The sequence below is a fragment of the Acyrthosiphon pisum genome, chromosome A2, assembly GCF_005508785.2.
Source record: "Acyrthosiphon pisum isolate AL4f chromosome A2, pea_aphid_22Mar2018_4r6ur, whole genome shotgun sequence".
NCBI classification, from domain to species: domain Eukaryota; kingdom Metazoa; phylum Arthropoda; class Insecta; order Hemiptera; family Aphididae; genus Acyrthosiphon; species Acyrthosiphon pisum.
Window position 1 is genome coordinate 34,146,329 of NC_042495.1, and position 25,015 is coordinate 34,171,343.

Here is a 25,015-nt window from a genome sequence, read left to right on the forward strand (position 1 = left end):
GATGGTAAATTTATAATGTTATATTAAAATATTGTGGTGTGAAATATAGCAATTGCTTACGAAATGCGATTTGGTCACATTAATTTATTGATTTTAAAATATAGTAAATAAGAATGTATAGTTGTCACTTTCTTTAATGTACATACCATGTACGTTTCGTTTTACATCAAAATCATTTCCGAAGGTACATTTATTATTTATCTGCTCTCTTATTCAATCGTGTATAAAACTCCCTGCGGTCTCCTTTTATGCCAAAACCTCACGCGATACCATAATAGTATGTGTAATATGGTAAGGGATTTATATATATTTTTTTCACACGTCGTTTGAGTACCGAATTTGAATTAGGTAGTAGCCTGAAGGAACAATGTGTAGAGAATTTTTAAGTAATGGTTATATTACAGTAATAATAGTAACAATATGGCCGTGGGGTTTTTTTTTTTTTTGGTTTGAATATTATTCTGAATTTTCCATCGTATCTTCCAACGACGGATATTATAATATCCGTAAGTACATAATGCATGTACATGTTATCCAACTTATGATTACAGGAGATTTGATTTTTGATTGTTTCGTTTGATAAGTTCTAGGTAAACGGGAAATGGGTTTATTTCGCCTTGAAATATTTTGCACGTAATTTTGTGCAGAGCAAAAAAATTATATATTTGCATCCGGAATGAAATTAATTTGCACATCATGGGTCTAATTACGGTAGATAGAATATATTACTATATTGTATAAGCATGATATCACTTTGCAATGTTATTCGTACTTCGAGGTATCGTTTGAGAGCCACCTACACATAGCTGTAGTGAAATTGCCTATACACCACGCCGCCGGTCATCGGATATAAATAATAACAAAAATAACAACTATTGTTTTCTAAATATAAAAACTTACATTATAATTCAATTTCATGTGCGCGTGTTAGTCTCTAATAAGAAAATATGTAATAAAAAAGTAGTTGTATTCAAACGTATAAGTATAAAAAATAATCAAAAATACTAATAAAAAATGCTAGGTGCAAAACGTGTTTGCTTTAGGACCATACCTATCGCTTATTATATTTTATGATTTATGTTTTACTTGAACCAAACATTGGATCATTTTATATATATTATTATAAATGTTTTGTTTGGAAAACACGTAGCTTATAAGTTGAAATAATAAATAAAAACGATTGGTTTATATATAATACACATGTGAAACGGTGATGGTTGGCACGAAGCACAGTCTGCTAAATATTTTAACTTAGCGTGGTGAGTTTAAAACACTTATTAGCAATACACTAGTCATTCAACAACCCCCACCCCAGCAGAAAATAAAAGTATATGTGTGTTAATAATTATTATTATCAATTATCTGTCGGGAATACTGATTTAGCATTTCTAAAGCCTCCCCGAAATCGTATGTACGTCACTGGTGTGGTCAGTCGTCCGAAAGTATAAGTGTTGGTTATTGCCTATTGCAGTGTGGTCAGAAGTTGATATAGTGTTGGTTGTGGAGATGACCCTTTATACATTATATGCATGTAACTATTCGTCCACATATAAATTATTATAATAAGTAATTTTGTCTGAAAGCTGAATAAAGTATCTACTGTATTCAATTCAAAATGATTTTCCCAGACTACTAATTTAATGACGTATAATATGATGTTCTATAATATTACACAAGAGAAAAAGACCTACATTCACGTGTGTTTGAAAAGGGTATTTTTCCGAATAAATTATATAATTTATCAACACACAAAAAAAAATTATTTCGAAGAAAGTTTGAAGTTTTACCACGTGAACGGTCTACAAATAAAATGGCTTTATGCTGAAAAATGTATATCTTTTACTATTTTAACGTTCGCAGTAATTCAAAACTTAATCCACGCTTAAGACACGACGTGGTGTTGTATGAAATTTCTTTCAATATCGTTTTCTAATGTAAATATATGCAACATCTACGACTATATAATATAATATTCTATCAGATTCAGAAGTTAAAACATGATATTTACTTATAGAAAAAAAACATAATATGTACTATTATAATAGGTAGATAGTAAAAAGTAAAATTAGATATTTTTTCGAATAAGAAAGTAGTCTTTTTTTCTAAATCACATTAATACATTTAGATGTGAAAACTTAAGAATAATGTGCGCCTGAAATATTTAAATGTCCTACATCCGTTAATATCTATTAAATGTTGAAAAGCTGTGTCTTACACTTTTAAATTAACGATACTCACAATTTTATTGTTGTATAATATCCATTTAAACATAATGTATTATGTGTATAAATATGTAAAGGTTTTAGAGGTATTCATGTGATACTCGTGCATAAACATTTTATATTATGATGTGTCAAAAATAGTAATTCATACTTTTGGTTTTGTGGCTTGTCGCGGTGCTTACACGTGTTTGCTTACCTACCGTAACAACCGTAACAACTATAGATCATAATACCCTACAACAGCTAATGGCCATAGTCGCTGAGCTTAAGTTCAATAAAATAAAAATAAAAATACATTTGGTTTAGGAAAAAAATTTAATAAAATGAAATACTGAACAACACGTCATAAACTGCGTGAATTTTCGAACTTTATGTATTAAACAATTTTGTGGTAAATGATTCTATGTTCAAGTTGAAAATATAAAATGATACATTTAAATCCAATGCAATTTAAATCTTAGACTCTACAATATTGAACAAAAATTGTAGACACCATGTAAATATAATATACAATTAATTTCAAACATTGTGTTGAAAAAAAATATATCTTTCTACATATAGGTATAACGTTATATACTTGAAAAAAGTGTGCAAAATAAACGTTATAAAAATTTAGTTAAGAAAAAAGGTATACCTATAAAAAATAAATAATAATATAAAATAATATACGCATTTTAGACAGTCTCCCGGTCTTAACTCTCTGTTATGTATATATATTTTTATTGGTAACCGATTTTAGAGACAGCGTTATTTTCGTATATAAAGCAAAATAAATAGGTATACTTGAATATTTTTTATTAAAAAAAAAAAGTAATATTTATTTTTTATCGCGATTTTACGTAAAATAATGTGTTTATCTTAACATTTAGATTGATGTTGAGCGTAAGATAGACATAATGATATACAGCTACTATATGAACAAAAAATAAAAGTAATAAAAAATAAAGTTATTCTGTATTGTGTGTGTTAATGTTTGTTTCGGTTCATTTAAATTTTCTGTACACAAAACGTGGATGGAAGTAATAATAATATAATATAAATAGAAACATGGATTATTATTAAGAATGCGTTCGGTATTATTAAAGAAATACGTTGAATTTTAACAGTTTAGATTTGATCCGAGGATTTGGATCGCGAAGAATAATAGCTACGGGAACCATTTTTCAAGCAATACTGGTTATGACAGGACATCCAAGGTTTCTTAGACCCATAATAACTCTCAGAAAACTCAAACAATAGGGGAAAAAAATAAAGACTTAATAGAAATTAATTATCCGTTCCCTAACGTGACCTCAGTATAATCACAATAGTTGTTTTAGATGAATTATCATTAACACATAATAGTTGTTTTAGATGAATTATCATTAACGGATAATACAACTTAAAACGAATAATATATTGCCAAAATAAAATTGTTTCCACTATTTCCTTAAACTAACTATTAAAATATGTATTGTAATGAAACTTCTCAGTAGTTATACAATTTAATCGTAGAAGGATATCGATTTCATTTAAATCTCCGTAATAGGTACAAAATTATTTATGCGAAACGGAACACTTTTTAAGGGAATTGGAAGTATACCTACTTTTTTTTTTTTTTAATTAATCATTTGATTTATTTGTTTTAGTTTATTTGCCATTCCAACGTTATAATATTTTCTAATTAAGTAAAATTATAAATGATTTCTCTGTTTTTAAATTATGTCACAATAGTTCATAATTTATTTTGCATTTGGTTGTTTCAACTTGAATAATAATATTTTTTATGATGTTATTTTTTAATCCTGTTAATAAATTATCATAGCCAAACAGTCGTGGCATGTATAATCGAGGTAACCATACGAGGGCCATTGTTACAACCCTAAAGAATTAAAATGAAAAACGTCAACGCAATTATTGTTATGGCCGTGTAATTATAATTAAGTATAATTCATTATTTTAAGTGTTTAGAGTAGGTGGTATATTCAAATATAATAAATTCTAAGTACATAAAATTTTAGCATTTACCTAGTTCAAATTTATTTAATATATTTTCTTTAAATTTAATTACTAACGATTTCGATGTGTCATTAATATTTGTGCATTTGGGCCTTGTGCTACAAGATGTATATTTTGATGATAATAATATATTATATACAGTTATATTCTAATATGTTTCAAGTAGAACAGATTAAATTAAAGTAACTTCTCTGGTATATAATATAATTACTAAATTAAATCATCTGCTTCTGAAAATTCCGTACCTAACCATTATTTCATCATCTGGAGACTTGAAGTTCGTAGTAGTTGTTTATTTGACATAATTATTTAGAATAGTATTACACTATACCCGGAAAGAATATAATAATAACAAAAGTTTTGTATCATATATAAAATTAATCATACGAAACCATAGCATCTCTGTAACTCATATAATGTGGTACAGTATAATAATACTAAATATCTGTAACTTACCATTGAGATGTTTACACTTGGGTTTTAATGGAGTTTTGTTGTAAATTAGAACGACCAGAAATACCGTCCTCACGTGTATACGCAACCAACATCACTTCGACTGCATCCTGATTGTCCTCTTGATCGCCCATCATCAATCCGTCCTAAGTAAAAACAAATAAAATATGTCAATAAATCTTTATAATAACCATTCAACTATACAATTGTATACATTAACAGATTTATTGTATTTTATACCCTGTCTTTAATATTTACGAGAAAGTCATTATAATAATATATTGTGTCATTTAATTGTATAACGCCACGCCACGTAGTGTTAATGTCAGAATTTGCTCTTTTTAAAACTGTTATTCAATATAATAAATCGTACAGTAGATAGAATAAAATGTAATACAGCTGACTAAAATTTTAACATTTTTATGGAAACATAAATCTCTATAAAAATGTGTTGTACACTATAATATTTGAATTTATTGCAATTAAATATTCATAATTAGCTTTTCAATAAATAATTTCGCAAAGCTAAAACCTAAAATACGGTTTATGTGTTAAAAATATTTACTGTTATAGAATTATATTCGCATTTTTTCGTATGGGATGAAAATAGAAAAATAAAATATACATTTTGAAACAAAAATCCAATATTTATATTAACTATAATGGTTTTTTTCTGGAATAAAGCAATTCAATTTGACAAATTTACTACCATTTTTTACTCAGTATGTGTTTTTTCTCGTTGGTAAAAATCCTAACCTTTTTTGACATATTATTTATATGCGAAATCATATGATAAAAGGAATACATTTGTTAGGTCGGATTCCATTCATTTTATTAATAGAACTGATCTATGACAAGAAGAAAAAAACCAATAATCTACATAATACTGTTTAATTTTGAAAAATTTTAGGTTTTCTACGACGCCGTGTTATTATATATTATAGTCCATCAATAATGACAGTTATAATTAATGAATCAAACAGAGTTTAATGGGCATCATCATTGATGAAATAAATCATCTTAATTTCACCCTTTATAATGTGTATTGTAATATTTTCAAAATATAACAGCAGGGTGTAAAAGAAGCAAAAAGAAAAAAAGGTATTTACAAACTCAGATCGGAAATTAGTGTGCAACGAATGAGAGGAAAACATTAAACATATTAATACAGACACGTATAATAATATACTTAGGAACACTACGCTGCACAAATCCATATAAAATCTGAAAGTATCCGGTGACGACCTTAATTTCCGGGACGCGCTCCATCGAAACGATGTGGGCCGATTTGGACGAAGAAGTAAACCGAATGCATAATATAGGCATACGTCATTATACTTATTAATAATTATTGTGTAGGTATTATAATATTATACACGGCAGCCGTTTTGCGGGTACAAGTGTAATCGTGTAATATTAGTGTAATAAATAATAATAAATAACGGCACTAATCCGTCAGCCCCGCGGGATGACGGATGGGTAATCCGTAATGTTTGATACTTTATAATGATAATAATAATACAAATAAATCATAGGTAGTATAAATACTAAAACACTATAACGGTTATTTATACAGGTGATTAGGAACGGTTTAGTCTTCAATTATTGTGAAACGTTAATCTTTCATTTTGAATATAGCAAGCAGCTGGCATTGATGATCGATGATGAGTCACGTCATTGTTTTGTCCCGAATTCTAATTGTGTTTACTATATTTATGTATGCCTGTTAGTGTGTGTGTGTGTGTGTGTGTGTGGGTGTGCAAAGTATAATATATTATGCATTATACATATTTTACATATTTTATACATTTTATTATGATCACCAAACTATCAAAAAAATTTGTAAAAGTAACAAGAATAAAATTTATAAATAAAAAGAGTTGTGGCATGGTGTGGCGCAGTGCGTACACTCAATTACGGAAACGCACCAAGTGAAAGTAACGGCTGGCGTTGCTAGTTCCCGGATGGGTGACCACACGGGATTTTTAGCAACGAATCCTTGCCACACATACAAAAAACGTGTTTTCAACCGTTTCTCCTCCTACCAACAACCTAAAAACCTACAATAAAACCAACAGCTAATGGCCTAAGTTTCCGGGCTCAAGCTCAATAAAAAAAAAATAAATAAAAAGAACAAGGAGAACCTCCATTAAAAGAGAAGGTACACTATTTAAATAATAATAATATTATTATTGTTAGGTATATGTTTTGATGGGCTGAGCATGTAATGAGAAAAAGTTGTGGAAAATCGTATTTGTTTTTGTTTTTTTTAAAAATAAAATTTGATTGTGTTTTTGTTATTTAACGATTTTTTTTTTGGTTCATATGTTTTTTATTCAAACTGTTACAAAAAAGAACGATAAGAACAATTGATGGTTTATAGCTGCTTAAAATAAATAAAAATAAAAATAAAAACGCAGATTTTACAGACTGTAGAAGCCTCCCAGCGGAGGTACCTACTACGACGATTTTTAACGATTTAACGAATTAATCGTTTTTCTATAATACATATATCTTGATTCATAATATAGTGGGAGTTTCTGGAGTGCGTCCCGAAATTTCTCTTATTAAATGTAGCCTTATTTAAATACGTTTAATAGAATAATAGGTATCAACCGAGTGTGTCGCTCCAAAAAAGGTAATACTTTTGACGTCATCCAAGTGCGTCCCAGTTCATTTTACATTTGGACTATCATAGTAGATCTTCGGACCTGTATCTTTAAAGTGTTTAACCCAATTAGTTTATCATAAATAGGTGCCTACGCGGATGTATAGCTGTGGACTGAGCATGTAATCAGGCTATTCAATTATAAATTTGTGGATAACACTGAGGACGCACTCGTGCTTTGAAAAACGTAAAATTAAGAACGGGACGCATTCGGAATATCCCAATCTATATTAGAACCTTTGATATTATGTACCATACATAATATGCGTGCCTATTTTTATTTATTAATATATTTTTTTGTTAAAAAAAAAAACGAAAAATTTGGTTTAATCGAACCTTTTGATAAAATGTATTTGTATGTCCTTTCGGGGAAAAATAATATTATTATTTACTGTTGTTATGGTGAATATCGTTTACATCCAGGTTACGACTGTTTTTTCAATTATTTTAATATTCAGATTACTTTTTGTCATTCAATTAAACGGATACTTAAAAGTTTCAGCTGAATTAAATAATATATAATTACAGTATTTACCGCTGCTGTTTAGGTTTAAAGTATTTAATATTTTAATCATGTATACATGTCGTATGTTTTAATCATTAATATAGAAAATGTCAATTTATTTTTGGCAATCATTTTCCATTTATATTGTACCCGAAAAAAATCACTGGGTTCGGGTATACAACGTTATTTCCTGGCATTATTACGTTTTAAACTTTATCAATAATCGATATTTTTTTTTCTCAGCAGATGGGTATTAGTTACAGTTATTATCATTTAAAGTGTATTCATAGTCTCGTGGATTGGGTTATTTATCAACTATATTGATTTGATTTTCTTACAAACTCAAGAATATTCATGTCGGATTAAAAATTGGTCTTTCCACCATCATTGTAAATAGTTCTTTTATCGTGGTTTTCAGTAATACGTAAATCGTTTTGCTATATGCAATTACAATTAAAAAGTAGACTAGAATGTGCTTAAAGAATTGTATAACATATCTATCACACCGTCGTGGTTATTACTGTGATAGCAGGAAGGCTGCAAACCAATATAAAGATTTTATGAACTATTCATATGTACCTATGTATTTTACGGGGTTTATACCATAGACTTATAATATATATTATAAGTATATGGTTTATACGTTTGCCATTAAATTTTTATCCTTCAGATTTTCCTAATACAGCCTAAGCATTGAGTATTTGCCACTTGGCATAGATACCTAGGTACATAAATTGTACATAGATGCAACCAATATGACTTATAGAATAACACTTAATATTAAAGGCATCAGTGTATAATTTAAACTGCGAGCCAGTGAGTTTGGCAGGTAAATAATAATTATTTCGTTGTTTGTCTAAACAATAGGTACAATATTTACTATATCATCATTACTGCATTGTAGTATTTGATATTGAGCATACCTACTCTAGTCAAGTTTATTGCTACACGACGATAATATTATATTCATATAATATATATTAATTATATGACGATAGGCATGGATTATTATTCTTACTATACAGAAACGTATATACATATTTAGTATACAAAACATAATATATCAGTGAAAATGCATCCAAAATCACCGTTATCAATAGGTACCAGCTATTGTTAATGGGGGGGTTTTTTTTAATTAACGGTACTACGGCAGTTTTTTTTAAATATTTTTTTATTTATAATATTATTAAAAATATATTACGATGAATACCATAAAACACAACCCCCACAACTGTAAACGTGCGATAAAGGGCATTTTTCCAACTCCAGGACTCGGCATTATTCAGAGAGGTAAACATTTTTATAGCGAGTGCAGGTTTAGGTGACATTTATTAACGTGACATATTCGTCAAAATTCTACCTACCTACCTATGTTTCAAATCGGCAAATGTATTTCGTGTGTTAATTTAGGTACTATAAGCCCGAAAATTACAATATTATATACTTGTACAAATATCTCATATATATATTTAATGCTCATATTGATTAAAGAAATACATATGACTTTATATTAGAAACATCGATTTTACCATAGACTATAGTCCCACGGTATGGAATAAAATGTTACGCATAATATACAAGACTTAATTGGCGAGAGTAATATAACACGGGACTTTTTTTCAAAACAATAAATCCTAAATAAATTCGTTTACCTGGAAATATATTTTAATCCATTCCCCATAACCCCGCTCGTATGATGCATTACAGTTTTTTTGTTTATATATAGGTACACGTCATTGTGTAACTAACGTATTATTATTATGCACGAAATATATGATAATGCTCTGTAGAGGAACGTTATTATTATACTTGTCCGTTTATAATAGTGATATTATAATAATACGGTCAAAACAAAACGATTTCGTGATTAATATATCGTATAGTGCGTTACAGAGCGCAATTTGAGTTATTTATATTATAATCTCTAAAAATAATTGAACAATTAGTTTAAACGATTAACGTGTTAAACCCAATGCGCTCCACAGTAAAGTTATCGATCGATTTAATGTAGGATAGTATCCTGTTCTATTATATAGTTACAGAATAGTATGTTTTTATCCTCCCAATTATACACAACAGCTGCATAATACCTACCTATGTAGGTATACACTGTCATTTAATTAATTTTTGAAATTTTAAATACAAATAATCTGTATTTAAAATTTAAATTATTGAATATATTACGTTATGGGTAAAATATTATGATTTGAGGTTTGAACCAAACATGATTTATTTCAACCGTCTCTTACACGTGACGTAATCTCAAAAATGAATCATAGTCAGGGTTTGCACGTATAAAAAAATGTACATGTAAATATTTCGTATAACGGTGGTATACAAACGAATATAAATCGAATGCAATGAGCTCGTTTACTGTTTAGTTTGGTATTTTCTGGATAAAATAGTATGTTCTTATTGTGTATTGGAACTACATAATTCCAATCCTAAAAGAAATCTTTACATTATAGTTCTTTTTTCCGAGTTGGTGTGTTTTCGAAAAGTTTTTATTGGCGTAAATTGATTTTCTAGGAAACCGTGTGCGCAGCAACGAAACCACTAGAGACGTTTGTGGGCAACGGCAAAATCCGTAATGAACTTATTATTATCTTGGGAACTCCAAAACTATTAACACGCGTTTTGTGCTAACAGTGTTAACGTTTTTATAACCGTTTATGAGGCCATAATGCCATATAAGAGGTACGACGACATAAACGTATAATAATAATTATTGTGCTCAACCACGATTATCCTGAAATCGTTAAAAAAACTAGTGATTGTTTATAATCGTCTTTATTCACTGTTGTACAACATGTATAAAAATGTATATGACTATATTAACTATATTTGCATAACTATTAAGTTTCATATATTATTGATTGTATCAATGAAAATGATAAAAATCCAACACTGATAAATAACCAATATTAGCTAATAAAATATATCCAAAAAGAATAAATATCCACCACTTATAATATTTATGGCATTCAAATATTTACGAGGTTATGAGTAAGCAGTTATTTTGGCCAATAATAGACACATGGTATGGCGTTTGGCTAAACGGTTTAGTTTTTTATCAAAACGTACCTATCTGTTCATTTTACAAAAATGATAATAATAATGTACCAAATATACATATTACATAATTCGCCCATTCAAAGAAAAACAGTCTTTTTTGTTTTAGGTTTTCCCCATTTTAAATACTCAATAATACACATACTCATATATAAACATTATTTATTTTGAACATCTATGAATAAAATATAAGGGATGTAAATAAAATGTAAAACCTTTGAAATATAGGAAGAAATATAAGAATTCTTGTTGAAGTATGCATGATTTCAAAGAATCTAAAACGAATTTGAACGTCACACGGTTACTAAGTAGTGTTTATGGGGTGTTTATTTTAAATTGAACTAGGAAACCATAAATTTAACCTTGGAGAATTATTGGCCTTTTTCGACATAAATGTGGTAAAAACTTGTATTATATTGTATTTGTTGAGATATAAACGAAATAGGTAGGTACACATTTTGTTCTACAGTCAAATTTTTTCACACATACCTAATAATTATTTAAACTAACATACTAATCATATATTTTGAACCTTCGCTAATGAGGAACGTCGTCTCGTGTCGTATATGGGGCAAACACCTCAGGCGTCTGGGGATTTCGCCGTTTGAAAATTTAACGAGGTACTTGCACGATCGATATATATATATATATATATATATATATATATATATATATATATTATATGGATACACATAAATACACATAACAATACAATATATTATGCGATTCAAGTTCGTTCTATCGCATTGTTATAGCATCCAATACACGCAAGCTCACGATTACCAAATACACCTATTATAATCTAATATAGGTATGGTTCAAAGGCTTATACTATATACTTCGAGTGTTAGCAAGAACTACACAAATATAATAGCTATGTGTACACGCGATGAAGTGTATATTATCCGTTTTTCTAATACGGAGGTTTCTGTTATACCTTTTAGAGGAATATTCACCTATAGCCACACCATGGCTGACCGTATTTTCGTTTTAAGAAAATACTAGTAAATTGAAAACCAGTAATATAAGTACATATAAGTAGGTATACTGAACAAAATTTAACATTTCAGTATATTTATCGAATATTGAATTATTGGAAATCGAAAATTGAAAAATATATTTGCACGATAAACGTAATAATTATTATAATTCTACCGTGTTTTTTATACTTATGTAGTGTTAATCGAAAATATCAAAACATAAAAGTGTCATCGAAAGAAATACAGAAAAATTAAAATAATGAATTATACCCGTAGGTTTAATGATCGATGCCATAGTATTAACATTAATATACCAATATTGGTTTGATAATAAAATTCTCAAATATAAATGCTACGTTAAACTATAGTTCCATTTAGGATTTTGATCTCTCAGATGACTTTTTTAAACAACTTCATATTAATTTGTGCTATATAGCTTATAATAATATTATTCAGTCAAAATTAGTAAGTATGGATTTCAGTGCATGCAGAGTACCTATATTAACACATTCGACTGTATCTTACTTATTCAGATGCGTTTTCAGGTATATGCAATATACATATTACATATACACATATTATGTCGTAAAAATTTAGTTTTAGTGATTACATTTTTAAACGGTTTTGTATAGTAATATTTGAAATAGTTTACGTGCTCCAATTATAATACAATATATTTACAAACACAACAGTCAACAATTTAAGTCGTATTGGTACTGTAGAATATAAGTATATATTAAGTAATAAAAAAACCATTTTTTAACAAGATTTTCAAATAAAAAGGTTCCACAATAATGACGTATACGAATTTCAAATGAGTTTTATTTTTTTTTATATTCTCGGCCTTAGTTTTAAATTACATTTAATATTTCCATAATTAAAATAAAACATAATTTATTAAATATTTTATTTCATCAAATGTTAAGGTATTTTAATACTTAAGCAAACAGTTTTCAGTGATTGTCTCTCTAAGAAAAACTACATAGATACATTATTAGAAAATCTGTGGACATGTTGAACGGTTACCATAAATGGAAGATAAACACGAAGACAAAGAGAAATAGAGGGAAGGGAAAAATACTCGTAAGTGGTTTTGGGGGTGGGAACAGTTAGCATAGAAATGGACAGAAATGATCCAAATGGCATTACAGCTGTTGAAGTTCAGCTGATGTTTTAGAGGCACAATAAAATGTATGCCAATCGGTTGGATGGTTGAGTTAATGGTTTTTGGATTAATTTATTTGAAGGAAATGTTTCCGAAATTTCTACTCCAGTATAATATATTTTACACTGAAACTTATCAAGACAATCTTCGTTAGTAATAAAACTTCTAACGCCCACAAAATTCGTGAATTCATGGTCGAATAATTTTGTTTTTTTGCATTTTTTGAAAATGCTTCGTGAAATAGTTATTAACTACCTACTGCAAATCTTAATGCAGCAATGTAACAATATAAATTATAATATAATATTAAATATGTGGAATGTAAAACAAATAGTAGAAATAAATAATAATACATTGGTATTTGTTTATGAATATAAAGGTTTATAGGAATTATACCATACAATGATATCAATTTGAGTGCATATTTTGCATTGCAATTTTTGTCTGGGTATAATAATATATACATTTTTTATATGCGACGTGTTTTGTTCATTAAATATTAATTACATGTATACGCTAGTTGTATAATATGCGATGCTGTAAAAAAAAATGTAGTGATTAATTTTTTTACGATTGGATTCACTCCCCCATATATTATATTATACTCCAGTATCGAATATGATCTGAAATTAAAAGTATTAAAACAAAATTATAATTTATTGTATGAAAAATAATTATGTATTCAAAGTGGTTTAAAACATAATGACAAACACTTTTTTTACTATTCATTTTTATATAATAGGTCTGAATAACGAAATACGTTTTATGTTATAGCATCTTATAAACTGTAGATTGCACATTTCAGTTAACTTCACAAAATGGACCAATGAAATATATTTGTATACCAGTGAACAGCCCATGGTTGAATATTGTACAAACTGTTTATAAAAAGTTGCAAGCTACCAAACTATAATCGTTTAATGCGTTTTTTAAAATAAAATGAAACTATATGCTATCTGTATGGTCTCTCGAAACCGAAGCTTAAGTTATTGCTAACTTATATTTGCATCTAATCAAAACTCTATTAATTAATATGTATTTAAAATATAGACTTCATGGCGGTAGAAGCCAATAAAAATGCTCAATCTTATCACGAGGTCACCAAGGCCACAGGGATCAGATGGATTCATACTCCCAAAATAAAGAATTCTTAGTACTAATTTTGTTAAAAATAAATGTATTTAATATCAAATATAATGGCTGTAGTATACATTTAAGAGCCGTTCTTACAATGTCCGGTTAAAGTATACTGAAATAAAATAAATGACATTCTAGAACAATTAATACAATCTTCGTGAGTGTGGCGGGCAAACTTCATGTAGATCTGGAGTTCCGTTGTTTCAAACATCCGATGATTTCATGATTCTCGAAATACCGAAACTTTATTATAACGATATTATGTGCAGTTGTATTCAATGCGTAAATACGTCATTGACGTTTAATAATTTAATTTAGTTAGTTTCCTGGGAGTTAGTTCTCTTTCTAGTTATTCCTGCAAGTACGCACTTGAGCACGGTCGACCAGAGAATATGTGTCTGCACACAACTCGATAATTCGTATTATGTCTATACGTGTTTATTAAATCATACTATATTGTGTTTTATTGAAACGTATCATCAGGTATGAGCTAGCAGTATTGGCACTGTGATGTTTTTGTTTAGACTTCTAATAATTATTGCAGTTTGTGGGTCACAAGCGTACCGAGAATTAAAAAAAGTAAATGTCGATTTGATTAATACACGTATTATAATATAATGTCGCTAAGAAAAAATATTATATAATATACATATTAAATATATTATATTATTATCATACAGTAGTTGTATAAAACAAATCATCTAATGTATAGTTAAGTGTGTACAAATGATTTGATTATTATCATACATCGTCCGTGACATTATTTAAATGGGTAGGTATGATATTTATTTATTACACAAATATACAATAAACATTGTAAACTACATATTATATAACCTTTTGCTATTTTATCAGAATGAACCTAATTATATGTATCATAATATGAGTATATTGTCTTAAACATAATAATATGCATTTGTGACATAGGTTAAATTAATTGTTGACGTTTTTAATAAATTTAAAACCGATTTTGTATGAAATTGACATTCTTTGACCATAGTAATATTGTGGTGTTGATTATAACAATATAACAGGATATAAAATCGACCAACCGTAAATAAAATGCTGGATTTAGGTCTTAATTATTTTAATTTTATTGTTTTGTTACGTAGGTTACTATTGTTTTATATTACATTATAAACTTAATTAGGATTAAAATATTAGTTCGTATCCATATTACAGGAGTATTTTTAGTATTATATAAATGCTGACAAGAATATATTATAATTTAATAATTTAATCTGATTATTAAAATTACAAAATATATTGTATAAATAATAGTTTTATTATCTTATTAATATTTTAGTATCGTACTAGATATTATAATAGTTTTACTACCAAGAGTTTTATAATGATTAAAATCTGAGTTTAAAATATGTTAGGTAGGTACTTACAAAAACATTAATATATCTGATGTTGCTTTAATGGGAATAAGCGCTATTTGACATATATGTTAAAATATAATGAAATATTAAATCAATTACCTGTATAATTATTTTAACAGTTAAATTTTAAGAAATTTTAACATAAAAATGGTGCAAAAAGTTATAACATTTTTATGGGTTCTAAATTAAAATTATAGATGTTTAAAATTTGTCTGTAATTAATTTTCCCCATTATACTATTATATTATTGGCCTTATCAACAAATATTACTAACGTGCTAATACAATATATTCTAGCCGGAAAATCAAACGAAAATGTATTTATGGGTCTTTCCAAAATAGTATGCAATTTGTGGAGTAAATATTGTTATTAGTTATATTACTTGTATTATATCCATGACTTTTAACATATATTTGTTTTAGCGTAACTGTAACATAAGTATTAATAGATTGATTCCAACTAAACACAAATTAATGACGACATTGTTTTCATAGAAAATAAGTACAAATTATAAAAGGTGTAACAAAATATGATTTGACAAATACAATAATTTTTGTTCTAATCAATATACATTTTTTTCATGTATATACAATATACATACCTAAACGTCTACTCGTAAAGACGCTTGCGCTACAAGTACAGAACATGATTTTTACAGATTTTTTTATTTCTTAGTACAGAAGATAAAAAAAATTGAAGTTTATAAAATTTTTTAAAATACCTAAATTTTTATTGTAAAAACGTTTATATAAGTCCAGGAGTGTCTTTTTTAAAATTTGTTTCGATTACCGTAAATTAATTTGAAAAATAATAACTTTTTTCTATAAATGTTATTTTGAAAATTTTCAGACTTAAGATAATATTATGTATTTTCACATTTAAGTAAATTTTAAATTATTCATTTTTTTCCATTGATTCAACTTGTCTGAATTTTAATTTTTAATTTTATTCGTTTACAATCTTCATTATATATATTATAAAATTTTTAATCTCAAAGTGGCCGTGACTTGAAAATTGAAATATGATTGATCTTAGATTTCATTACCCCCATGTATACGTAAATCATTCAAATCACAATGACTTACGGTAAAGTAAATCGATAATTTGATTTATAATTAAATGTTTTTAAATATCATAATATATCTAAAACTCGATTATCACAACTGATTCCTTCCAACTATATAGTATTAGTATTCTCATCCTTTCATTTAATAATGTTGTAGAGTATCGTGGTTATCATTTTATGCCTATTGTTTGTACAAAAATATGAACAATATAATTACTATAACATTTTTTAAATGTTTGGTCATACTAGGTTAAAAATGATTTCGTCTTATTGAATAATTGTATTTTGGTATCCTACAAAACACCTACATTTTTTGTTCATAAAAGTATATGAAAAACAATATGTTTTCATGAACAAAGCAGTATTACAATGATAAGCAAATTACATAAATTGAAATAATATTGATATTTGCAAAATTCCTATATGGAAAACCACAGAAATGACTATTAGATAAAAATACAACATGTTATAGTATATTTTATATATTTTATACCCGAACATGACCACCAACGTTTCCATACATTCAATTCTGGAAAAAAGGTAAAATCCTCAGTTAACCCATTTTGTAATCTGTCACAACTCACCCCGTTGATGGCTCTTATATATTATCATCGCTTATCGATATTATGTGTAATCTTGAATTTTACGCGAGGCTTACATATTATACGCATAAAACACCCAATGGCTACTATGAGTACCAGTACGAATACACTATATACACACACGCACATAATCTCTGGATAAAATATTTACGTTTATTTGTGCGGAAAACTCGGTACGATTAAGGAATTATTTGTTAAGCGGTCAACTCTTAATAATTTTGGATCATTTAAAAACCTCGATAATTTTAAGCAGATGCTTGAGAATCTCAAGGTACCTAATGTTAGAAAAAAAATTATGCATTTAGATACATTCAATAATTTGACGTAAAATTTAGGACGAATACAAACTGCTAGCATGTTAAAATTCCGTGACAGTGAAGTGAAGTATTTTCACAGTAATTGAGCGTTCATAGTGAATATTCTTGTTATTAAATATTGTCCACACAATGTTAATTTTGTTTTGAAAAAATATAGTAAAATAAAAAAGAAGGAAAATTAAGAATTTTCTGACGAATTATTCAATACAGGTCCAAAATGGACCAGCTACTTATAGGCAAAACAAAGTAATTAATTAATTTAATAAATAAACGCCACTAAATCTTTTTGAACATAAATTATAATTTGTTGGTTATTTTAAACAACAATACATTTTCCGTAAATTTGAAAAAAAGTTAAGTAAGTTAATGAAAATAATTATTTTTGATTTAATCACCATTTTTTTTCGTCTCAACCTTGATAACTTTGTTTTTATTATTCTTGATATTTGTTATTATTCCCCGATTACATAATCTGTCACATTTTTTTTTGTAAGATTTGTATGTTTTTTTTACACGTTGTTATGTAGTCATGGAACGATTCACTACAACAACTGAGAAATGGTTTGTATTGATCGTGATAACTTTCGGTTCCTTGAAAGAGTTATTTCTTACTTTCAAGTCGATGATCAGAAATGGTCTGCAAGAGCACGTGGCTTAACTCTCACTGGTTTTTTTTTACGGTGGGAGCAAAATTTTCAAAATTTGATTGCGTTATACAATTTTTAAAACGTTGGAGTTCAGGGAATACTCCAAACATATTATAACAACGAGTGGTAACAAATACAAACATTACAAACACTACATGAAAAAAAATGTAAAGGAATAAAAAAATAAAAAAATAAAAATATGAATAATGTTTCCGACATTAATTCAACAAAATAACAGGTGGTTCAAAATTGGTGAAGTTTATGGGATACCCTGTATAAATGGGTAGGTAATCCACGTAATATATATGTAATGCATATGATATATTTTCAGATTTTATATGAATTCTACACTGTTAATCTAATCGGATGGTCATTTTATTACAGCTCCAAAAAGAGCGTAGATGTTTTTCACTGATATCTATCGCTTTGTACATATATAGAACTTACGCGCCCCTTGAATGGTACTTCAACTGAAAATACTAATACTTTGGTTTACACGTTAAATTTCGAGGCGATCGAACAGGCGTCACGTGTTAAAAGCATTCTGCCACAAACACGACTCGTCGACAAAACAAATGTCCACACTCTCAGTACAGTGATAATGTACATACTTGAATTCTAGGCACTGTAGCTTTCTACCCATTTACAGCCTCATCGATTTTATAGTACCTACCTACCATTCACTGCTGAGCTTTATAATATAATATATTATATCGTTTAACAACGAGCCGCATATAACTGCAGTTAATCACCCCGTATGGTGCTAAAATACGTACTTCATTTGCGATTTGCGTGTTTGTAAAATACCAGAGTACCTACGGAGTACTGTAGTAGGAGTGTGCATTATAGTTACTTATAATTAGTAGGTACTCCACGTTAGAATTTGAACAAAAAAAAAAATACATCAAAACGCTACTGTTCGAAGTCCGCGGTAGGGCGTCAACATAATGTTTTTTACCTAAATATAATATGCACCACGGGTTGTATCTGAACACGATTAAATACCTGAAGTGACCCCTGTGTGGTTCCAGCAATTTGTCTACTCCGCTGGGTCATCGACCTAACCCCGGGCCAAGATCAATCAAACCACAACCCCTCTTAAAAAGACCAACTTTTTATCTATTGTTTTCGGAAATGCCAAAGTTGAGTCATCACATTTGTGCATGGAGCAAATAAAATTAAAATTTTACAATCGACTTAAGTGTGTATAATTAAACAAAAATAATAACCAAAATATACACAACGGGGCGGCAGATAATATAAAAATGTAAATTTTTGTATTTTAATTTCTGTCTAATATTTTAGTATGATTGGAATGTGAAACAAAATAATTTTATCACCGATGATCAATAATAACCAATATAGGTACCTGTGTTCTTATAGAATCGCAAAAATAACATAAATATTATAATATAATATATTATTACATGAAAATCATTATTAATATTGAATTATGTAGTTCTGTATAAATACATAAAATGAACAACTAGGTGAATATTATTTTGATATTTACATTATAAATTTAAATTTATAATTTTTATTTTTATTAAAAGTTTAATATCAGTTAAATAAATACGATATCCGGTATTTTTTAAACATTATTGTTATTATTATTATACTATCGTATGGAAAATGGTAATTTTAAAGGAGTAGATACGACATTCTTGTTAGTAAAAATATATATAAAAAACGCTGATTTCATAGTATATTTTTTATCGACAGTATATCGTTGAAAAAGTGTTTGTACAGGCGTGATTGGGATAAATATTTCAACGAAATTAATATGATTCAGGATCAATGTTTAAAGCAAATATTGAAATACGTTCTAATGAAAATAAAATGGGGAGATTTTTGTTTGTTTTTTTCGAGTCCATCTTGTTTGTGGGTTAAAAATTTAAAAGTCACTGGGAATAATAATTAACTTTTCTCATTGGTGCATTAAGTCATTTTTTTTTATTTAAATAACAATGAAAATTGAAGTGTACTTTAGTTAATAGATTTTTATTTCATATTTCATGTTGTACCGTAAAAAAGAGACCAAAAAAAAAAAAAATAACAGTGGCCTTTTTATTAATTATTAAATACATTTTAATTTAAACTTATATATTTATTATTAATTTAATTTACTGAAATATTTGATTTTATGCTGTTAAAAAAGAGTTTATGCAAAATAAGCTTTAAAACATATTATAATTTTTTCAAGATTAAAAAATGAAGCACACAAAGATAATACAAAATTATTATTTTTGGCGCAACTTGCATATTAATGACCTCTAGGTAATTTTTATATAAAATATTTGGAAAGTTTTATAGGCACGTTAAAAAGTGAACCTGCCATAAAGATCAAATCAAAAACATAAAACAAAAACCTTTTAGCGTTATTTTACATATAAACTGAATACGAAGCAGATTACGTTTTAAACGCTCGTAAATTTTTCTTTCAGTTCAGAATTGTTTAGCTTTTTAAAATTCATATAATTTTTTGCTCATCGGCCCACATTTTTTTTTGTATTTTATTTAGCTATAAAATGCAATACGACCATTCAACAAAATGTTTATTTTCGTTTGGCTCAGACCGTTGAAAACAGTTTGTAGTAAAATTGACTAAATATTATTCAGGTGATATGTCGAGGTTGTTTAACTGAATATTTTAACATTTTACTGATTTGTTTATGGGATCTAAGGTATTTTGAAATTTAAAACTACTAAACGTGGGTGATGAGTGATGACTGGCGATTGATGACGATACGACCCGGTGTGGAAAGTTTTCGTAAAAGCTATACGTGGAAATCGTGCACATTTGTCGTGTATGGGTGTTAAAATAATAATAATTATCTATTATAAGGCACACAATTTGTATTATAATAAACTGTATATACGGTTTGTCTAGAAAGTTTTAAGATCCTCGATCCGCAGAGTGGATCACATATTATTAGTATATGACTATGTGTGTGACGTGATTAATTAAATTAATATTATTTTCACTGTGTTTGATGTTGTGATAATATCGCCATACCTGTAGCAGAAGTCGTTGCACGATATGACGTGATCCCTGCTAATGTAATGAACTTTTCGGGCGGCAGACACACTGTATATACTATTTTATTAAAGTTTCCAGTACCTACGGAGTGTGTCAACATAACGAGTATAGGGGAAAAAAAATCTTAATAATATATTCGACAGTAATAAAATGTATAAGTGATACCTATTAAACGTTTTTTCAACATCGAAAGGATGGTTAAGTTAGGATACAGCGATGGCGGAGGAGGGAGATGCGTAATGAAGTATAATAACATTGTCAGCAGGGTTTTAGATTTTATTCAGTAGCCAATAATTTCGAAAATGTATTACTCGACATCGTGGTCGAAACGTTGTAAAAATAAATTGGAAAACTGCCATAATAAAACTAGCGTTATAAAGTCCATTACAATAATGACAGTAAGTACTATGCTCACTATATAGATTAGATTGTTCAATTTTCATATATAATATTATATATACGCATCGTATTATATATCATTTTATTATAACATCGTATAATATTCTATATTGTATACCTATGACTTGTACATGAAGACTAATATAATATTTTATACACATTTTACAAATAAATATTTATATGGATATTCGTGACAATAAACGTGTCTGTCAGAAAAGTGTTGAAAGTTAGGTATATCTCAGCCGAATGGCAATTTTATATTTACCTAGTATTCAAAAATTATTTTTTTGCGAAATATTTGCATTTTTACACGGACGGAATAGTAATGTATAAAATATAAACCTATTGCTTCGAAGGTTAGATACAAAATATAATGTGGGGTTTAACACGACCGGCTATCAAAACTGACCCGGCACGCCTATACAAATTATACACTGGAAATATTAGGTATTATCTAACTATCGTGTAACAATAATGTACATGTTGGGTTATTATGTTTTACCATTAGTCCAAACGAATAGCGAAGGATAGCTTTGAAGTATGTATACAGCAGTTTACTACTTTGCAAAAAAAACATATTTTTTTTTTAAAATATTGACCTATATTGTACAAACAACTACTACGAAACACCGTATCAATTTTCTACTTAATATTAATAACAATCATAATGCAATTATAACTATTGTATAGCATGTATGGGTTAGTTTTGATGTCGAGTCTTTTTTCCAGTGAATAAACTATGAATGGGTTGTATAGATACTTCAGTAAATTATGTAGGTATAATAGGCCACAAGTAAATTTACTAATATGATTAGGAAATTATTTTTTCATTTTATGATTCTGCGATGATTCAACCCCACAAAAAATCATTCATTAGATTTTAATTAACCACTCACTTCGTTATATATGGTAGGTACCTACACATTTTTTTATTCTACCGTAAGCTGGTTCATTGTTGTTTTTCAATTTCCCTAATTATTTTTATTTTTGTATTTGTGCCAGAGAATTTAAGAGCATGCATTTATATATCATCCTTTTTTTACCTTCTTGGTGGCTTAGCAATAATTTACGGTTTGCCGTCAGTAAGCTATTCTTACTTGGGTTTGTATTACGATGATAAATTGATACTTTTTACGAGATTACGATGAATTATTTCTTATTCCTTTATAAATATTGTTTTATTATGATTATCCAACACGCGAAGCAGTTTTCTACGATCTTGTATTGCTTAACTTTTCTACCGAAAACGTACACTAACAAGTTATTTAAATTGAAAAAAAAAAAAACGACCCGATAATATTTATTTAGTTTTTTCTGTATTCTATAAACTGAATATTGAAATTATTTTAAGTTATTTATTTACCAAACATTAATAAAATAGTATTATGCAGATCGTTCAAGCTCAAATATAATATATTAAATAACTTACATATAATCATAAATTATCAGTTTAGGCATTCAGAAAAATATCATTAATGACTATTTAAATATTAAAAACAGGTTTTTATTGAACTACGATTATAGTTATAAATTCTAGAAATTTCTTTAACAATATAAATATATAATGTTTTTTTTAACAAAAAGTGTCTTACCCACATAGATTTATTTGGTGATCAATATTGATAATTATAATATCGTGTAAACAAACGTTACGTCTGAGAATTTGTTTACATTGAACAACTGATAAAAAGTATATAATATTTTATTATATACATTATATATTATAATATAGCTCCCGCCTTCCAACTACAAGTATGAAAATTACATTTTATTATGATTTAGTTATCTCAAAAATATTATTTACTCGAAAAATATGTATAGCTCCTTTGAGGTTTACACATTGTGGAGAAATAAATTCCCAGAAGACGCAAAAAAATCGCTGTGGAATAAATTTGTCCCGAGTCGTATTGCTACAAGTAAACATACTTCAATGGATACGGGAGTTCTTTTTTATATAAAATAAAATCGTCCTAAGATCAAATGTATATAATATACAGTTACAAAAGAAGAAATTTAATATTTCAACAAAAATTATATTTAAAGCTTTTGCGTCGTAAATTGTTATATCAGTTTTACGTTAGTGGGGTAAATGGAAATATTATATATTCTAGCCGAGAGCTGTTAGATATTATATGAAATAAAATCAACTAAATATTTATAGCGAGTGATATGTAAAAACATAATATCGTCGTACCTGCAGCTGCGAAAGTGAGTATGTAGGTACGCAAGACAGATATTTGGTAATGTAAATAATATATTATTTTCGTTTTTCAGAGTGACACGGTTATTATGGGTTTCGTATTCATGAGTTCTCGTGTCCAAATTTAATATAGAAATTGGCGTATAACGAATAAAACGTATAAATTAAGTTATATATTATACGTATAATACTACACATCACGCGGTGGCCGCAGCGTTGAGAGTTGAGAGTATGATGTGTTGTGTGTGTAAAAAAAAAAATGTAATACGTGTCATGTCATTGAAACTGACAAGGCGCGACGTGGATTTAATGTAATTCTGAAGAAATGAAAACAAAAATATGTAGGTATAGCTAGTGGTTGTATATACCTAGGTACAAGTTTTTTGGAAACGAGTGTCTTTTGTTGTGACTCTTGCAATGCTGTAGTTGTGTAGTGTATGTAATAATACTAATAATATATAAATGCCAATGTACGTTTGACCTTTTTCCGGACGTGTGCACAATGAACATATATATTATATACCGAGCAAAAAAAAAGATTGATTGTCTCTTTTATATGATATTCATGCTCAGCTGCTGTATAATATATAGTTTAATGATGGTATTTTTTTTCTTGTACTCAACATTGACGTATTTTGATTATAAGTATACCTGAAAAAGTTTTGGTCATAAATTAAAATGACTACCATCACATAGTTGTGTGAAAACATCATATACGAATTGATATGGGACATAATTTAAGTTACATTTTGCAACACATCATATTTTTATGGTAGAGTTTTTGCGAAAAATCATTTGGTAATTGACTTATCTTCGCTAAGATCTGATGTTAAGAAAATTGAATATTTTGCATTAATATTATTGGAAATCACTAGTTTCCGGCAAAATTTAAAATGTGTGTATCCACCATCTCTCATTCCTGACAATATTAAAAAAGGTTTGATTCTCGTTTCGCCTCGTTTTACCTGCTATATGGTCAAAATATTGCAAAACAACTAAAAACCGAGGAAAATTAACTTTTCTTATTATTTAAATTCAATACAGGTTCTATAAAATCTTCACAGTTCACATGTAAAAAATATTAGATAACTTTAGTTTGTTGATTTAGCTATTATTACTTTTGTAGAAACTATGTAAAACAAACAGAAACAGAATATTA

General features: G+C 27.9%; 1 protein-coding gene across 1 annotated transcript in view; it reads right to left on the reverse strand.

Moving 5' to 3' along the window:
- The window catches only part of LOC100164456 (prolactin-releasing peptide receptor), a 184,074-nt gene that overhangs the window by 17,050 nt on the left and 142,009 nt on the right, over positions 1-25,015 (reverse strand). Inside the window, exon 6 of the mRNA XM_029489088.1 lies at positions 4,677-4,819. Coding sequence (XP_029344948.1) covers positions 4,688-4,819 — 132 coding nt within the window. The 3' untranslated portion in view covers positions 4,677-4,687. The remainder of the gene's footprint in view (positions 1-4,676; positions 4,820-25,015) is intronic.